Source organism: Balaenoptera borealis (genome assembly GCF_965194805.1).
Source record: "Balaenoptera borealis genome assembly, chromosome: 5".
NCBI lineage: Eukaryota > Metazoa > Chordata > Mammalia > Artiodactyla > Balaenopteridae > Balaenoptera > Balaenoptera borealis.
Window position 1 is genome coordinate 123,329,536 of NC_138862.1, and position 18,871 is coordinate 123,348,406.

The following is an 18,871-nucleotide window of genomic DNA, read 5'->3' on the forward strand; positions in this document are numbered from 1 at the left end:
AACTAGGCCCGTGAGCCACAATTACTGAGCTTGCGCGTCTGGAGCTTGTGCTCCGCAGCAAGAGAGGCCGTGATGGTGAGGGGCCCGCACACCGCGATGAAGAGTGGCCCCCGCTTGCCGCAGCTAGGGAAAGCCCTCACACAGAAACGAAGACCCAACACAACCAAAGGTGAATAAATAAATAAATAAATTTTTAAAAAACAAAAACAAAAAAAAAAATACTGCAGTAACTCCCAGAGGAGAAAGAATTAACTGCAGGACTGAACTCTTTTCCCATGGGAACAAAATCTCATGTTATCATCTATTTAAGTATTGCCTTGGAAACATACTACATTAAGAAAAATATGGAAGGTCAGCTGTGTTGAAGATTGTTAGAAAAACAACCACTGACCGGGAAACTGCATCTGGCCTGGGAGGGCTATGAGTGGACTCAGAGACCCTGAAAGTAGACCCAACCAGGACCATATGAAAACATGCTGAGAAACACAGGCCTCAGCCTCTCTGTGTGATGTCTCTCTTAACGTAAAGTGTGCATGTAGTGGGAGCTACATTCTGAGGCTTTCTAAGATATCCTGATGGATTTATAAGAAATCCTGGTAGATTTCAGGCTTCTTTGGCTGGGGTAGCCCACACCCATGAATATGGCCTCATTCCACGCAACTGAGTGTGCCCCTATGGGGCTGGGAAGCAGCCCGTCTTTTGTAAGAACTGCCAATAAAGATATATTTGAAGCTGTCATGCTGACGTGCTCTATTTTCTGTCTTACATCTTCCAAAGGTAAGTAAACCTGGTGCCAGGTTTCTGCCTATCGTGTCCAGCGAGTGTGAATGTTAATGAGAACCTAAGACCACCGCCGCTGACTGTGCAGAGTGGGTATTGCACCTTCCCTTACAGCTCATTTTATTCAGTCAAAACCAAATTCCCTACAATGGTCTACAAGGCCCTACATTACCTCTTCTCTCTGATCTCCTCTCCTATCAATCTTTCCCTCCACTACTGGCCTCCTTGCTTCCTTGCTGTTCTCTGAACACACAAGACTCCTGCCTTAGGGCCTTTACATGGGCTTTTCCCTCTGGCTGGAAGCTCCTCACCCAGACATCCATTTGGCTAACTCCCTCACTTTGCATCTTTGCTCACCACCTACTCTGATCCTCCTATTTAAAATTGCAAACCCTGTGCCCCTCACTCCCAATCCCCCAACTCTTCTTTCTTTTCCCTTAGTACTTATCACTTTTAAACAATGGATATAGTTTACTTATTATGTCTATTATTAACTGACTATCTTCCTCCCACTTCGGGTAAACTCTTCAAGGGTAAGAATCTTTGTTTTATCAACCAATGTCCTAAATGTCCTATATAGTGCCTGATACACAGTGGGTGCTCAAAAATTTGCTCAACGAATAAATATACATAAATAAAAACCAATCGAACCAAATAACTCCCTTCCCCTTCTCTGGCCAGAAGTTTCTCCATAGTTATATATTCCTGGGAGTAACAGAGAACAGTACTACAATCAACAATAGCTTTATGACACATTCCTCCACTAAGGTATTTTTAAGGAGAATGTGAAGTGACAAAAGAACAGAGTGCTACAACCTAAATATGGATGAAGATCAAGTTAAGCCAATCAGAATCATCCTCTGACTTACCAGTGAACAGAATAAGTCCCCTGGGAAACACATGAAGTATTCTCAAAAAACTCTGTTCATAACATCTTAATTATACAGTACCCATATTTTATGTAGAAAAACATTTAAAAATATTTGCAGGTCTGACAGGGAAAACACCTTTTAAAAATTCCACTTGGATGAGCTTCTATTTAAAATGAATAGATAAAAACTAACCAAAAATGTTAAACCAAATAGTTTACATTTTATTAACCCAAACACTGTAACAGTAGAACACTAAGCCAAGAAAGATGCTTACAGAAATAAGTGTTTTATTTCTGTAAAATGTAATATTATACCTAAAGGGAACGCTTGACAAAAATTACAACATGAATTGGAGAAGATTTTGATCAAAAAAGGCAGACATATGAAAGAATATTAAGTACCACTGACTGGTAGTTTCCCAGCTCCTGTGCAATATCCCACACCAAAGTGAAGCTAATACACTTGATGTATTTCACATTTCTGAGCTGGATTGGAAGAACACAATAATTTTAAACTATTACAAGCAATGCAATCACTACATAATCAATGGACTACATTTTGGGGTCCTTTTTTGTTGTTTTTTAGAATTAGTAAGATTAGCAAACCATAATCCCATCATTCTGGGAATTCCTTGAGGCTTGCTCCTAGGTCCTCTCTTCTTCTCATCTTATACTTTCTCAAGTGTCTCATGTGTGCCCACAGTTTCGTCTACAACATATATGCAGATTATTCACGTACTGCTAACTCAAGCTTAAACTTCTTCTTGAGCTCTAGACTATGATATCCAATTGTCTGACTGACATCTTTTGAATTTCTCAAAGGCTTTTCAACTTCAACATACCCAAAACCACACTCAGGATCTACTCTTTCACAAATCCCCAAACCTAGTACTCTTCTGGAATACTTAGGTTGCTTAATAATTTCTTCCTCCCTCACTTCATATATATATATATATATTTCCATGTCCTACTGGCTTTACTTTGTAAATATCTCTCGAATCTGTTTCCTTCTCTTTCTATGGCAACCGTCCTAAGTCCAAGGCACCATCAGCTTTCATCTAGAGTACTGCAACAGGCTCCTTATTGGTCTCCCTCTACCTACTCTTGCCACAGCCCTTCCTCCCAACCCAGCGTTCTCTACACTGTAGCCAGAACGATCTTTTCAACATGAAAATCTGATCATGTCACCCACCTACTTAAAAACGCCAGTGGTTTTCCACTGCTCTTAGTATAAAGTCAAAATTACTTAATATGGCCAACAAGGCTGTCCATGGTCTAGTATAACATCCACTTCTATAGTTTCATCTCAAATCCCACTTCCCTTGTCCTCCTTCCTCCAGCCTTTACGCAGTCCCTTCTTTGCACTATGCTCCCTCTTGCCACAGGGCATCTGAATGTAACTTTTACATAAGCCTAGAATATTTTTCTCTCCCAATTCTCCTATAATACTTTTCTTTCCCGATTCTCCAAGTAGACTCCTATTTATCCTTTAAATCTTAGCTTATCTATCACTTCTTCAAGATAGACTTTCCAACCCCCTGAGTAGGTAAAATGCCCTTAAAAAATGCTTGCTCTCCTAGCTCCATGACCTTTACTTAGTAGCACTTAACTCATGTGTAATTTTTTATTTTATCTGTGTGATTTTCAAGTTATTGGGTGTTTTTCTTTTAAACAATAATTAGACCATAAGCTCCATGAGTGTTGGGCCATATCTGTTTCTGCCTGTGCTTGGACAAAGTAGGTAGACAACATTTCAAAATATACATTTCTGTAAGGGCTGTTCTATTATATTCCAATGGTAAAAAATTAAGTAAATGGATACCATTAATATTCTGTGGATTCATCAACACATTGTTTTCTTTTTTTCTACCTTGCTTTTTATAATTTAACCCTACTTTCCTCCTGGAGGGCTAAAGAAAAGAATAGGAAACAAATGTACAGAAGCCAGGCATCATGAGTCAGAAGTCCCTGTGCTCATTGCATGAAAAAGTAAATTGAACCAAGGAGTGACTTTGAACAAGTAGGCAAATGATTCTTACATGTTTCCTTAGAGCAAGTTCAGATCTATATATTTAAGGAAGTCAGAGTGATCTAAAGACATAACAGGTTCAGAAAACATCCTTGGCAAGGTTTATTCATATCTAACTGTTTCAAAGCAGAAGCTGTGCTGAGAAAAGAAAAACATTTCCAGGAATTTTACTGGCATAATTCATACTGCACTCTTCTACTGAGACAGAATATGTTTAGAAAATTAATAATATTGTGTGTGTGTGTGTGTGTTCAGGGCCATTGTGATTAGAAAAGAGTAGCCACAGTTTTACCACTTGTTGTGAAATTCAGTGACAGCAGCAATATTTATGCTATCCAAGGAGTGGTATGACTCTCTGACTTCAATGAGTTTTTACTCACTGCTAAGAAATATAAACTTTACTTCTTATACAGACTTGGCTACAGACTTGTTTATTTTACAAAACAAAGAAAATATTTTTTCTCTCTCACTACTATTTAAACAATAGGTTATAGATAAATAATATAAATTTTCCCTTTTTTATGACTAAGGTATATATAACAATCTTTCAGAAGTAGTTTAAATAGAGGAAAAAAGTGCTTCTAAGAGATTCCTTTCAGCCTAACCTACCTAATTAAAAATATAAACAAATTTCACATTGAAAAGATCTACAACAATGTAATTTGGAGTCAAATATGATACAGTATAAATTATTTCCTAAATTAAAATATTAAATTTTAGATAAGGTAGTGGAAATATCAGAAACACGAAAATATTAACAAGAAATTATTTAATTCTCTTTAACCTAAAGTTCAAATGTGTATTATTTTTACTGTATCTACCTAATTTTAAACATTAATGCATAACTCTGATTTAAGATCAAGTTACTTGAAATGAACTAATTTCCAAATAAAAATAAAAAATCCCAAAATACACTTTTATATCTGAAGAACTAAAAGTGAGCACTGTACATTAACTCTTCTTAAATTATTTAATAACTGAAACAGTCAAGAACATATTAATCATTCAGTGCTTTATAACATAGAAAAGAATAAATTTCAATATTCCTTTTACTCTATAGCAAATAGTAAAAACAAAAAAAAAGGTGGGAAGTGCTGAGGTTAAAAACAAGGTTGAAGATCCAGAGGTAAATAATAAAGGGGATGTCATTAAAAGACCATAAATAGACAATGTAATTATACCTCAACTTCCCTCCTCCTCCCACCTCTCCCAAAAAGGGCAAGGGCAGTAAAAACTGCAGAAGATCATTAAAATATTTATTATACAGCATAATACTTATAAAAAAAACAATTTTCAGAAAATAAAATGTCTTTTCTTTTTTAAAAAACTGTCATTTCTAAAGAGATCTGGCTGTCATTACAAAGAACTGATTTATAGAGTGAGTCACCAGGGAATGTTTTATCTATACAAGGTAATATGTAACTATAAAAGTTCATAGGTTCTTAAAAGAAAAACGAATGATATAATAAAACAGAATAGTTCTCTTAAAATGCAACCAAGCATAAAATGTATTATTACATTTCAAAATACCTAAGAAAATGTTCATATTCTTATAACAAAAAAAATTCATCAGCAAAATTTGTTTTTCTGTTTTAACAAGCATGAACAATTTTAGCAACTGAGAATTTTTAACTTCCATGTAATTAAGTAATATTAAGTAAGAGATCTGCTTCCTTATCATCAAGTTCAAGAACATTTATCTTTTAAAAAAAAATGTTAGTTAAGTCTTCAATGATCATGGAAGCATTCAAATTCTTCCTGTATAAACAGTGTAAAATTACAAGTTGAAGGCAGCTTATAATGCCACCAAGCAAGGGAGAATTAATGGGCTAAATAAAGGCAGAACCTTTTAAACTAACTTGATACTTACCAATAATCCACAGTATAAGAAGATAGTCTATTCTTTCAAGGGCTGGCCCCATTGTGTTTTTCTTATCCTCATTGTAGACAAGAGAGTATAGGTTTAGTAATAGCAGGAATGTAAAATATGATGCTCCATGAATAATAAATTTCATAAAAGGTGTGTGAATAATTCTGCCAAACTGAGATTTGGGAGCTATCAAATAACAAAGTGACAAAACTGGCCAAAACATGCCAACTGTCAAAACAGTCATTATCTTCTTACAGGTAGGCTTACGTCGGTAACCTGACATCTGTCCAAACCAAACAGTGTTCAGGAACTGCTGACAGTTGGACTGGGAGACAAACTGAAAACGAAGCACACACATATAAAAAAAGTAAAATATAACTTGTAAATACGATCTGATGGTTCTATTATTTAATTGATATTCAAAGTTTTAATAATAGTTTGAAATCAATTCTATACAGTCCAGTTCTTTTGTTTTGTTTTGTTTTCTTACGTGTAATAAAAGAGTGTAGTGGTTAAGAGCATAGACTCTGGAGCCAGATTACCTAGATTCAAATCCAGGCTCTGCCACTTACTTACTAAATGACCTTGAGCAAGTTTTTAAACCTCTCTAAGCCTCAAATTCCCCATCTATAAAATGGGGATAATAATAGTATCTAGTCATACTCTTGTTATGAGGATTAAATGTAAAGCTCTTAGAATAGTGCCTGGTCATAGCATGCACTATATAAATATTAGTGATTATTACTAGCCTACTCAGCCATTTCAAAACATTTAACTTATAAAGACTCATAATAGTGTTTATGAAATTTCAAAATTAACAAGCACAATCCACAGAAAGAGACTTCAGCCTAGAAAAACTGATGATTTCAGTTACAAGAAACCAACATGTCAAGATAGCAAAGCAATTAAAGTCTAAACATCAGATATTTTTATGCTCCATGAAAACACTGAAAATTTCTTAAAATGTATTAAAGATACTCTTAAATCTTCTTAAAATGGAATTCTATGTGAGAAGAAAAGGAAAAATATTCCCAAATAAGAGGAAAATTCTAGTTCAAGTATAGAAATGAATTTACCAACGTTTACGAAGCTTTTTAGTTTACAAAATTCAGAAGCAATATTTTCCCAATATAATGCTCACGTTGTGAAGTGTAAGTTAAGGATTCTGATAACTCTGGACACAATAATGTAATCAGGTTTGAAATCACCAAAGTGAAGCACAAGTGATCATAATATCATTCAGATATTAAATAATATTTGGTCAATGTTCTGTTTTAAAATGATTTATCCCAAGATACAATATAATCTATAGAATGCAATCCTGTAGTTTAAAAAAGCAGACAGAGTTTTGTTGTTGTTTATTGTGCTTATCAAGAAATTTCCTAATATATCAATACTATACCTATTTTTGGCAGTTAAGTCTTCATTATTTATCCTTCTGCTTAGATTCCAGTGTTGTTAGGGAATCGTAATTTGTCCCTCAAGAGGCAATATCAGGGAGGAAAATAGCTTTTCTTCCCACCAACTACCCAGTTTAGTAGCATCCCAAACTTAGTGGTTTCATCCTTCCCCCAAGTATCAAAGCAATCTCAGGCGTGACTGCTGCCCTTGCCATTCCTCTCTATAATGATGATTTAATTAACAGTAATGTTAAATACGTAATTGGAAGAACAAATTTTCAGTTGGAGATGTTCTAAGTCTGTGGTGGTTTTAAAACATAGACACACATTCTTTGATACTCCTCTCATCAATAGGTGGGCTACCAATATTACCTATCCTTCAATTCAACAAGCTTATGACTGCTTTAACCAGTAGATTCTGGAAGAAGTGATGCTATGTGACTTCGGAAGGTAGGTCTTAAAAGGCCACTCAGCTTCCACCTTATTTGAGAAACACTTGCTCTTGGAGCCAAAAGCTGGCAGGTAAAAAGTCCTCCTACCCTGAAGCCACCGTGCTCTGAGGAAGACCCGGCTACATGCAGGCACTCCGGTCAGCCCTCAGAGGCCACTCAGACCACCCCCTGCAGCCAGCCCACCACGAGGGCCATGCCCCTCCAAGGTTCCAGTCCTGGGTTCGTAGGAGACCCAGGCTCTCTGGACCCACCCACCTGAGCACCCAGCCCACTCAGAGCTCCCGGTCTGAATCCTCAGCTGCTGCTCAGGCACCAGACATATGAGTGAAGAAGCCTCCCGAATGACTGTAGCCCCCCATCATCTGAGCTATCTCCAGCTGAGTCCTTGACATGCAGAAGCAGAGACAAATCAGCCTTGCTGTGCCCTTTCCTAATTCTCGACCTAAAGAACCCAAGAGCATAATAAAATGATCATGAAATTACTACAAAATGACTATGAAATATTGTTTTATGCTACTACGTATCACAGTAGTTTGTTATTCAGGACGTATGACCTGAACAAAGTCTACCAACTATTTGGAAAAATATTACCTTCCCCTTTGATTATATTTAGAAATCTAGCTTAAAAAACTAATTTACATTTTCATTAATTCTTAAAATTACAGAGTATCTTCCTTCCAACTAAAAATATTACCACTACTTCTTTTTCCTTTTCTCTACTCTTCTTTAGAATGGAACATTTGGTTATCCTCTGTGAGTTCTTCAGGGATATACATATATATATCATTAGGAAACTGCCTCTTAGTTTTTTCTTCCCTTACCAGGATAATCTTGGTTCTTTCCACCTTTCTTTGAGGTTCTTTTTCCAAGCACTTAAGTTGGTTTTGTTTCTTTGTTATATCTTTATTCTATCATTTTCTAGTATTTCGTGTCTATTTTAGGTTGTGCAACACATAAGTAAATAAATTAACATAAGATCTAGTCAAAATGTATGATTACATCAGGGTTCCTATTTTCTCTGTTTCTACATATACATATTAGCATTGTATTTCCTTTTAAAGCCACATAGGTTATGTTGTTGATTTATAATCTTACAGCTACACTGATCCAAATTCTTCTAATTAATTATTTTTTCCTATAAATGGCCTACCTTAAGCAAGAACGCCGGAGTACTAGAAAAATTATAGGATTTGAAGCCAGAGATCTAGATAAAAAATATAACATTTAGGTTATTTTATTTTATTTTATTACTTGTTAACATCTTTATTGGAGTATAATTGCTTTACAATGGTGTGTTAGCTTCTGCTTTATAATCTAGGTAATTTTAAAGTAAACATCTTAAAATTCCTTTATCAAACTCCCGAGTCACAAAGCTATTGGGAGGCTCAAACTGTCAACCAAGATAATCAAAAACTCTGTCCCTAGCACCAAAGGTCCTATATCTTGCCGTCTACCATAATCTATTTGGGGCCCCATTTTTATATTAAAATAAATTTGATAAGCAAGTTTTATTCCAATATCTATGTTGATAGTAAGAATAATGGGTCTTAGAAGAAATACCTTAAAAGTACCATTTACCAACACCCTCTACTGAACATCATTATCTACATATAAATATCCATGTCTAATAAATTATCTCAAAAAATGAAGTTAAAAATGCATACCTTCCTTCTTCAAGTTCCTGAATCATGTGCATGTGAGTGTATGGGGAGTAGAAATAGGTATTTCCCTTAATAGGAAGGGATGATGCCAGAAGAGCCAGATTCAACTTAGTTATCATAGCATACGTCTCTCCACCTTTGGGTTTCACAATGAATTAACAAATAAGAATAAGGAACATAATATCTGATATTTTATTTTTAAACAGAAAGGCCCTATTACTATAGAAAGGACTACTTATAAACAGGTCAATAATACAAACCCATGACAGACAAAACACAAGATGGAAACTTCATTAGGAAGGCATTTACTATACAGGATCTTACCTGCATAGCTACTATTTAGCAAAAACATTACATTAACATCCATATTTTTATTATTAATGTTAATTGTTAAAAATAATAGCAACTACCATTTATTGAGTACTTGCTTAATGCTAATACTCATTGTACTAAACTCTAAATATATATATATCTTTAATTAATTCTTAAAACTAAAGCTCAGACAGATTCAATAACTTTCCCAAGGACACAGTTTTTATGAAGCAGAACTAGGATCTCAACCTAGGATGTATTGCTCCAAAGCCTTTGTTCTGAGCCACCAGACTACTGTGGAGGAAATAATTTAAATATATCACAGAAAACCTCATACCTCCTTTTGGTTATATTTGATAGCAAGTTTTAGACGACTTAAATTCATTCTTTCTTCTAGTAGTCCCCGTTTGTCAAGAGGCTCATCACTAGATGTATGGTTTAGGATAACTTCTAATTCGCGAGAATTCCGGGCTTGTGCAAGTAAATCTTTAGCAAACATTTTACATTGCCGGGCTAGTTCCTCATAATCATTCCTGCAAAGTGCAACAGTCTATTATTAGAAACATCACTTCCATCTTCTAATTAAGCTGTTTTCACTAGAACATTTTTTACTCAGTAACATTTTAATTCTGATACTGCTACACAACATCTTTTGTGCTGACAGTCAAAAGAACCTACTGGTGCACAAATTCTCCTTTGGGGAAAATTGTAACACAATTATGTTCTCTGTGTTCACACTGCTAACCTTAGGTAAGCACAATGTTTTCTTACATATACTGATATTCCTAGAAGTTCTGATAATATTTGTCAACCAGCTCTTCACTTAAATCATTTGCCCTCATTCTATAATAGTTTTGTATAAAGCTTCCTTTTATATTATTTATCTAAACAATAGATAGTAACATCTTGATGCTATCCAATAAATATTATTATATAATTTTTAACTAGAAGTTTTTTCAAGGATAGTCTATAACATGTTTATGCTACTTCTGATATTAAAATAGTATTCTGTTTCACTTTTAAAGTGCTCATTTAAACAAAATTCAAGTTGGAAAGAAAACTACTGAAACACACCTAGTACAGAATTCTCTTTCAGAACCACTATTCCTTGAAAGTTAGGACTTACCTGCTTATTAAAGGCAAGCCTAAATCACTTCTGAGAAACTAAGAAGTTTTAGTAGATAATTCTTTTTAAAATATCAATTACATTAAGCTTATGGAACAGCTTAAGCTTACATTAAGCCTGAGTGGAACAACTTAAGAATAAAGTTAGAAATAAATAATTATGAATTAATTGGGGTTAGATTTCAGAAAATAATTTTTCATTCAGTTTTTTTAAAGGGAAAGGAAGGGAAAATAGGGAGATTTCCCATTGATTAATCTTTTTTTTTTCCAATGGGATTTTCCACGAACTGGCTGCATAAAATTATAGCTCAAGGAATTAAAAAGTTTTCCTCACCAGCTAACATTTTTTCATCCATTCTTTGCACTTACTATGTAACCAAAATTACCTAAGAATAAGTAGTTGAATTTCTTTTTTTAAAAAATAAATTTATTTATTTATTTATTTATCTTTGGCTGCGTTGCTGCATACAGGCTTTCTCTAGTTGTGGTGAGCGGGGGCTACTCTTCGTTGCATTGCGCGGCTTCTCACTGTGGTGGCTTCTCTTGTTGCGGAGCATGGGCTCTAGGCGCGCGGGCTTCAGTAGTTGTGGCTTGCAGGCTCTAGGCGCATGGGCTTCAGTAGTTGTGGTGCATGGGCTTAGCTGCTCTGCAGCATGTGGGATCTTCCCAGACCAGGGATCGAAACCGTGTCCCCTGCATTGGCAGGTGGATTCTTAACCACTGTGCCACCAGGGAAGCCCAGTAGTTGAATTTCTTTAACAAAGTATTACCTACTTCTTAGTCTAGGAATCTAATTGCAGTCTAATCAATTTTATGCCTACATGTTATGTTTCTCCTACTAGAAAATCTCACCAAACAGTGAAAAGGGACAAAGTCTGGGTGTGTGGAATGTACCTGACATACAAAAAGCATTCTATATGCTTCTGAAAGCTATGAAGGATCGGGCTCCAGGGATGATTACAGAATCTAGGAATGAGGGGAGTAGGACAGAGAGCAGTTATAAATAAGTTTGCTCTTGCTTAAGCCTACCATTCCCACTACTCTTCACACTGCCCTAGAATGCCTCCAGCAATGTTGAACAAAGTAGGGATTTAAGGGTGGTGGAAGAGTGGAAGAAGGAAGATGGGGAAGGAGTGACGTAAGTGGTACTGGGGTCTATTCCACTGAGGGAAAAGGAAAATCTCAAGTATGTGGCAGCAAGGTTTGGTCATTTGGGATCAAATGTAGATAAATAAATGTTAATTTGGCCTATGAAAAAACTCAGGCGGAAAATATTCTGGAAAACAAAGAGATAATTTACAATTTCCAGGGCTTCCCTGGTGGTGCAGTGCTTAAGAATCCGCCTGCTAATGCAGGGGACATGGGTTCGAACCCTGGTGCGGGAAGATCCCACATGCCGCAGAGCAACTAAACCCGTGTGCCACAACTACTGAGCCTGCACTCTAGAACCCGTGAGCCACAACTACCGAGCCCGCGTGCTGCAACTACTGAAGCTCACGCACCTACAGCCCATGCTCCGCAACAAGAGAAGCCACTGCATTGCAACGAAGAATAGCCTCCACTCGCCACAACTAGAGAAAGCCCGCGCACAGCAACGAAGACCCAACACAGCCAAAAATAAATAAATAAAATAAATAAATTTTTTTAAAAATTTACAATTTCCATTCATTCCCACCTGAATTCCACCTCCACAAGGCTTAGTTCTTTTAAATCAGCACTAAGTTCAAATGCTCGCAGAATTGGATCCTCCTCTGTTAACATTATTAAAGCTGGACTGGCCAAGCAGCGATATATATCAAGACGAAACCTGTGATAAAATTTGATTCCATAATGTAAAACAAATTTATTAGATAAATATGATCAGTATCTTTAGCCTATAATTTTCATAAATTTAAAATTAAAGTATTATAAAATTAAAAGAAAATAAAACAACTATAAAATACTTATTATAAGGTAACCTGCATAAAAAGAAAAAGACTTAAAAATAAATATTTTGAAATATAAATATTGCAATTTTTTATATCTACCGCTTATAAAGAAATTGTTTTAGTATTTGTTTTCATAGATTCAAAACTTTGTATCCTTCAATTCAATTTAATTAAAAAATTTCTATTCCTGAACCCAGTATTATTTTAAATGAAATATGTTAATAACTAATACATTTTGAATATATGGATGATCATTAAATTTTCCTTCCCCCGTGATGTTTACTTTAATATGCTACATATATATAACACATGACTCATTCAACCAGGTTATTTTTGAAAGTCCTTTCAAATCTTAAGAATGAAATCATTGATTTATGTCTAACCTCTAACTAATAGAAAAGTACTCCCTTTACCTTCCGTAAACTAATTAATGTTTATAATCAATATCTAAATAGGAACCAAATCAGAAAAATTTTGCTATAATTCTTTCATTTATAAATATATAATTCTTAATTTAAAATTTGGTAGATATTATATAAATATTTTTTCTTTTAAATACAAATTTAATATATGCTTGTTTAAAAAAAAAGCAAGCAGTTTAGAAACATAATGCTCCCCAATTCTCCTCCTTCCACCAACTCCACTCCTCAAAGAGAGTCACATTTCAGAGAATTATGAAAATCTTTCCTGATATTTTCTATTCACACACAAACATAATCAGGCGTACTGTGTACAGGGACAACTATTTCTTTTTTTTTCTTTTCTGAGTATGTTTATTGATTTTTATCAATTTTTGGTTATTCATAAGGAATCAGCTTTCATGCTACTTTTGTGACAAGCCTACAACCCTAAAATTCTTAGGTAAAATTTATTGCATCTGAATTTCCAAGACACTTTTTAAATTTTTTTTCTTTTTTTATTTCTTTTTTTTAATTAATTTTTATTGGAGTATGGTTGCTTTACAATGTTGTGTTAGTCTCCACTGCACAACAAAATGAATCCGCCATACATACAGATATTCTCTCCCTTTTGGACTTCCCTCCCATTTAGGTTACCACAGTGCATTAGGTAGAGTTCCCTGTGCTGTACAGTATGTTCCCATCAGTTGTCTATTTTATACATAGTATCAGTAATGGATATGTGTCAATCCCAGTCTCCCAATTCCTCCCACCCTACCCCTTTCCCCCTTGGTATCCATACATATGTTCTCTACGTCTGTGTCTCTATTTCTGCTTTGCAAATAAGATCATCTGTACCACTTTTCTAGATTCCACATATACGCGTTATTATACGATATTTGCTTTTCTCTTTCTGACTTACTTCACTCTGTGTAACATTCTCTAGAAGGGACAACTATTTCTATGTCACTACATATAGAGTCATCTCATTATTTCCTAAAACTGGATGGTTTTCCATTTGATGGCAGTCCATCCAATCTCCATTAATGGAACTTTAGGTTGCTTCTAATTTTTTACTTCCATAAATAATGTAAAAATGATTATTCTTTAGTTCATATACCCTTTGCACATTCAGAACTGCTGGATAAAACAGCATGTGCATTTTAAATTCTGGTAGATGTTTCCAAAGCACTAAAAATAAGGAGAGCTCATTTTCCCCTACATCTTCATTAGTACATTGCTACCCTAACAGATGAAAAATGGAATTTTATGAGTTGTATTACTCTGAATTTCTTTAGAAGCTTAAGCATCCTTTCATGTTTACTATTTGTTTATACTTCTTCTGTAAACTACCTGTTCATTTGCATTAGCCTATTTTTCTGGTGTGTTTTTTTTTTTTTACATCACCAATTTGTAAAACCTCTTTATATATAAAAGAAATTAGCCCTCTGTCTAGTCAAAAATGTTTTAAATACTTTTCTCTCGTTGGTTGTTTGTCTTTTTACTTTGTTTGCAATGGAATTTTTCTGTATGGAAATTTAAAACTTCTATGTAACAAACTTACTGAAATATTCCTTATTTACCAGATAGGTCTCATGTCTTACTTAGACACAAAAATAGACCCTATACAATGCATTTTTTTCTATATAATGCATTTCTAAGAAAACAATTTTTATGAAATCCAGCTCTGATCTAGATATTTAATTAACAAGTACAATTACCTGCATCTTAAGTAAGGATTTCTACTGAGGTATTTGCCTATACCAAAACTGTCCAAAAACTTGAGAAAAATATATATAATTGAGCAACTTATCTTTCTGTTTCCATCATTATGTCTATAGCAATTAATTTTTATGGTAATTAATTTTATCAGATTGTCTCTAAAAATGACTTTTGTATTAACCTACATAGTCATGTCTCAAAATATGGATTAGTGACAAAATGCACAGGAAGAGTGACTGCTAGTACTGGTGGCAACCAACTATGCTGGAGTAATAATGAAGAGCCATAGTATGGAAAGCAATTAGATATAATCTGAAAAATAATGAGGCTGCCTCGCTTTATTAAATCTGTCATTTTTGGTATTCAAAACACTATCAAAAGTAATGGTGGGATGTGAAGAGGTCAGTGATTTCACTACACAAAATATATGCATAAAAATGGACAAAATTTTTTTAAAAAAATTAACTATTTCAGGTCACTGGAAATTGTCTATTGAGAATCAATTATTGGAAAACTGCCAGAGCTTCAGGCAGGAATGGCTGGAATCTGCGACCTTCTCACCTGAGGCTACCTCTTCACCTCTGCCTCTAGTTCACTCAATGAGAACTGCAGTTTTCCAGCCTGAAGCTGGTAAATCTGTATCTTTGTGCTAAAGGGGTAAAAATCAATTCATTGGGAAGCAAAAACCTACAGCTCTGCTGGCTGAAAGGATTAGACTTAGTAGAGATGAACAAGGAAAACCTGCAGCTTTGCAAGACCAAGCTTGCAGTCTGATTTGAGACAAAGAGTGGACCAATCAGAAATTTAATAGGGAGATCTTGGAAACGAGAAAAGATATACAAGGATTCATATATAGTCTCCACACATCCCTGGCTGACTAAAAAATTAGGCATGTGTGCCAAGCATCAGAAAGTTTGATAAAAAGAAAAAGACAAGGAACTCTTGAGAAATGGCTGCAACTTTGAATGCCTTCTCCAACTAACCCACAGACTGTTCGTTTGTGTCTTATATTCCACAAACAAGTGAAATCATATGGTGTTTGTCTTTCTCCGTCTGACTTATTTCACTTAGCATAATGCCCTCAAGCTCCATCATGTTGTTGCAAATGGCAAGACTGCATCATCTCTGAAATTTAAAACCCAACATCTTAGAAATACAGATTGCCTCTCTTCCTTATTGCTACTATACTGACTCTTCAACATCACTGAAACCTTTACCCATCCCTTACTCATTTTGTTAGCTTCCTTTTCTCCTGCAGGTCTGCTTAGCAATTCCTGGAAATGACTTCAGTCAGATCCCTCTGACATCTGCTATAACTGTTTTCTCAAACATCAATAACAAACTCTCTCAACGTCTTCAACAAATATACCAGACCATCCCTAAATAAACCACATTCACATACTGTGTAAAATGCCTTTTACCTGTTAATTCTCATCTCTACTTAAACACTGAGCTCAAGCCACAGCTCCTCTAAAAACTTTCAAAACAAGCTTTTTCCACACCTCAAACCAAGACAGGTAAAGCGTTTTCTCCAGCTCCAACCCCCCACCTCCAACTGCTTAAACTACACACATATTTAATAAGCATACCTAATAATATTTAATAATATTTGAAAAATATTTATATTTAATATTAATAAAGGATTTTAATACTAGAAGAAGCCTTAAAGATTATTTCTGCTTGTCATTTTATAGACTATTTTATTTTATTTGCCAAGCTGCACGGCTTGCAGGATCTTAGCTCCCTAACCAGGGATTGAAACTGCCCTGTCAACTTCACTGACACTGCCCTCGGCAGTGAAAGCACAGAGTCCTAATCACTGGATTGCCAGGGAATTCCCCACAGACTAGTCATTTTAAAACTAAAACGTTAAATGAAATTGTCATAGCTATTAACCAGATCTTATCAAAGAGAAATACAGATCTCATTGTAAAATAGACTTCCCTGGTGGCGCAGTGGTTAAGAATCCGCCTGCCAACGCAGGGGACACGGGTTCCAGCCCTGGTCTGGGAAGATCCCACATGCCGTGGAGCAACTAAGCCCATGTACCACAACTACTGAGCCTGTGCTCTAGAGCCAACACAGCCAAAAGTAAATAAATTAATTAATAAAAAAAAAATAGAAAAAATTTCCAGCATAATCTCTGCAAGTAAACATTAAATTGATTCCCAGGAAACTTCTCCAATTTATGGATTTGTGACTATCTGTTTAAAGGTGAGGAAGGAGGGAGGGTGGATGGTTTGCAGCTTTAAAGCTAATTTCAAATATACTGTACAACAATCCTTAACTAGAAAACAATGTCAACGAATGACCTGGGACTTCCAAACCACATTTTCTGTAGTAAATGCTATACTTGATACTATTTCAACTATATTTGACTACTATATAGATAATGTATACATAAAGGCATATGCTGAAAATTAGATTCTCAAGTCTAGCCCAGAACCATACACCTTATACAACATGCACATGTGTGATCTTGCTCAACCCATCCAAGAAAGGGTACTTTCTTGTTCATTCACTCCTCAGTTGTTCTTAATATTTTTGACTGGGGAGAATGGGAAGAGAAAAAGACTCAAATACTGTGTGAGAGGGGAAAAAGAGGCATAACAGGTTGAGTATCTAGCTAGATAGATAATAGTTTTTATTTTCTTATAAATAAGACAGGAAGTGGTATCTCCACCCCTTCCAGTGCTTGGAAATTCTCTTAGATTAATAAACTCTGCTTTTAAAAAGCAAATAGTGACCCCATCCCTGACCAGCAGAAGTATGAGATAAACCTTATTCATAATTTGAAATTTTTTCCTAATTATTCATCATTTAGTAAATACTTCTTTAAAATGCAGAACTCATTGTATTAAGCAAAGGAGCTAGAAGTTTGGCTTTCATTCGTCATTGCAGTACCATATTTCTTAAAGTAGACATAGAAAGAACAACAACAACAAAAACTTCATTGACATATACCTTACTGCATCACACATCTTAATTTAAACCTTAATTTTCTGACCTGGAATGTCGGAGGCTGTCCTTTTTGTTTTTTGCAGAACACAATGTACATTCACAGCCAACCGCATGGGGCTTAGGTAGAGATACATCCTGTTTTAACAGCATTGTAAGAATTTCATAGTTGTTACGATGAGCAGCTAAAATGACAGGTGCAACATCCATAGTTGTCGAATACTCAGGATTCTGAATTCGCTCCATTAGTTTCTGAAAAATATTTATATAAACATCCAAAAGTTCTTATTTGTGACTTCAAAAAAACATTTATCTAAAAAATGTAATGAAAAAAATTGAAGGCACAAAGAATATAAAAATTATTTTGAGGAATATGATAAACATTTTCCTAGGATCAAATCTTTTTTGAAACCTCAAAACTTAACTTTAGTTAATAAATGCAATATAATCATGACAGACAAAATCTTCAATAGGAAATGTTCATACAGCCAGACTTCTGTTTTCCTAACAAAGAAGAAGTGTGGATATCTAGAGAAATACTTTAGGAGAAAGTGTTTCATTTTCACAGGATTATGGAAACATGCATGACAAGGATAAAGAACAAGAATTTTAGAAAAACAATATAATGGAAAAACAGAAATGTTAAAAGTAGGCAAAATATAAATGCGTGAGAAAAAAAATTTTAATTCCACCTCTATGGCAAAACCTTGCCAAATTGATAGCAATGAAGTTACTTGAAAGGGATAAGTAAATAGGAGGCACTCTTCATTTTGTGTAATTCTCTACATATTCTCAAACACCGCCTATACAAATGCACAAAAACACTAACAATCATAGCTCCTGGAACTATTAGGCAGTTTACATTTATCATCTCATTTAATCCCCACAAAAGCCTGCAAAATTGAACATTATAATCCCCATGAAGAAACTGAGGCTCAGAGAAGTTAATGTGCCCGAGCTACACAACAGAGTGGCAAAGTGCAGATAGACCCCAGTTGAGTGTTACTCTGGAGGCTGAGCTCCTTTCACTACATGGGCTCATGCCTGGTGACTGCATGACACGAGGAAAGAAACATTAGTAAGTAAAGAGCAGGATTAAATAAAGAAGGTTGACTATTTTATGACTATTACATATTCTTTCTAATACTTATCACTTTTTCACAGATGTTTTCCTGTGAGCTGTTCGATTCCATAGTATAAGCTTATCAAGTTCACCGTTAATTTTTATAATTTTTAACATTGTAAAAGTAGTGCACACATTATAAAATATCTGAAAAATATGCAAAAGCAGAAAGAATAAAAATGCCCATTTTCCTACTACCCAAAACATTTTACAGTATTTCCTTTTTTTTTTTTTTTTAATTT

General features: G+C 34.9%; 1 protein-coding gene across 5 annotated transcripts in view; it reads right to left on the reverse strand.

The window, feature by feature from the left end:
- TRPC1 (transient receptor potential cation channel subfamily C member 1) overlaps nucleotides 1-18,871 on the reverse strand; it is a 72,747-nt gene that overhangs the window by 33,536 nt on the left and 20,340 nt on the right. For 4 of the 5 annotated variants that reach the window (XM_082393769.1, XM_082393768.1, XM_082393767.1 and 1 more), the window contains 4 exons: nucleotides 17,556-17,758; nucleotides 12,176-12,307; nucleotides 9,713-9,908; nucleotides 5,551-5,887 (listed from right to left, as the gene is read on the reverse strand). In XM_082393769.1, the coding sequence (XP_082249895.1) occupies nucleotides 5,551-5,887; nucleotides 9,713-9,908; nucleotides 12,176-12,307; nucleotides 17,556-17,758 (868 nt within the window). Of the gene's footprint in view, nucleotides 1-5,550; nucleotides 5,888-8,552; nucleotides 8,607-9,066; nucleotides 9,170-9,712; nucleotides 9,909-12,175; nucleotides 12,308-17,555; nucleotides 17,759-18,871 lie in introns of those variants that run through there. The other variant, XM_082393770.1, reaches the window with a different exon arrangement.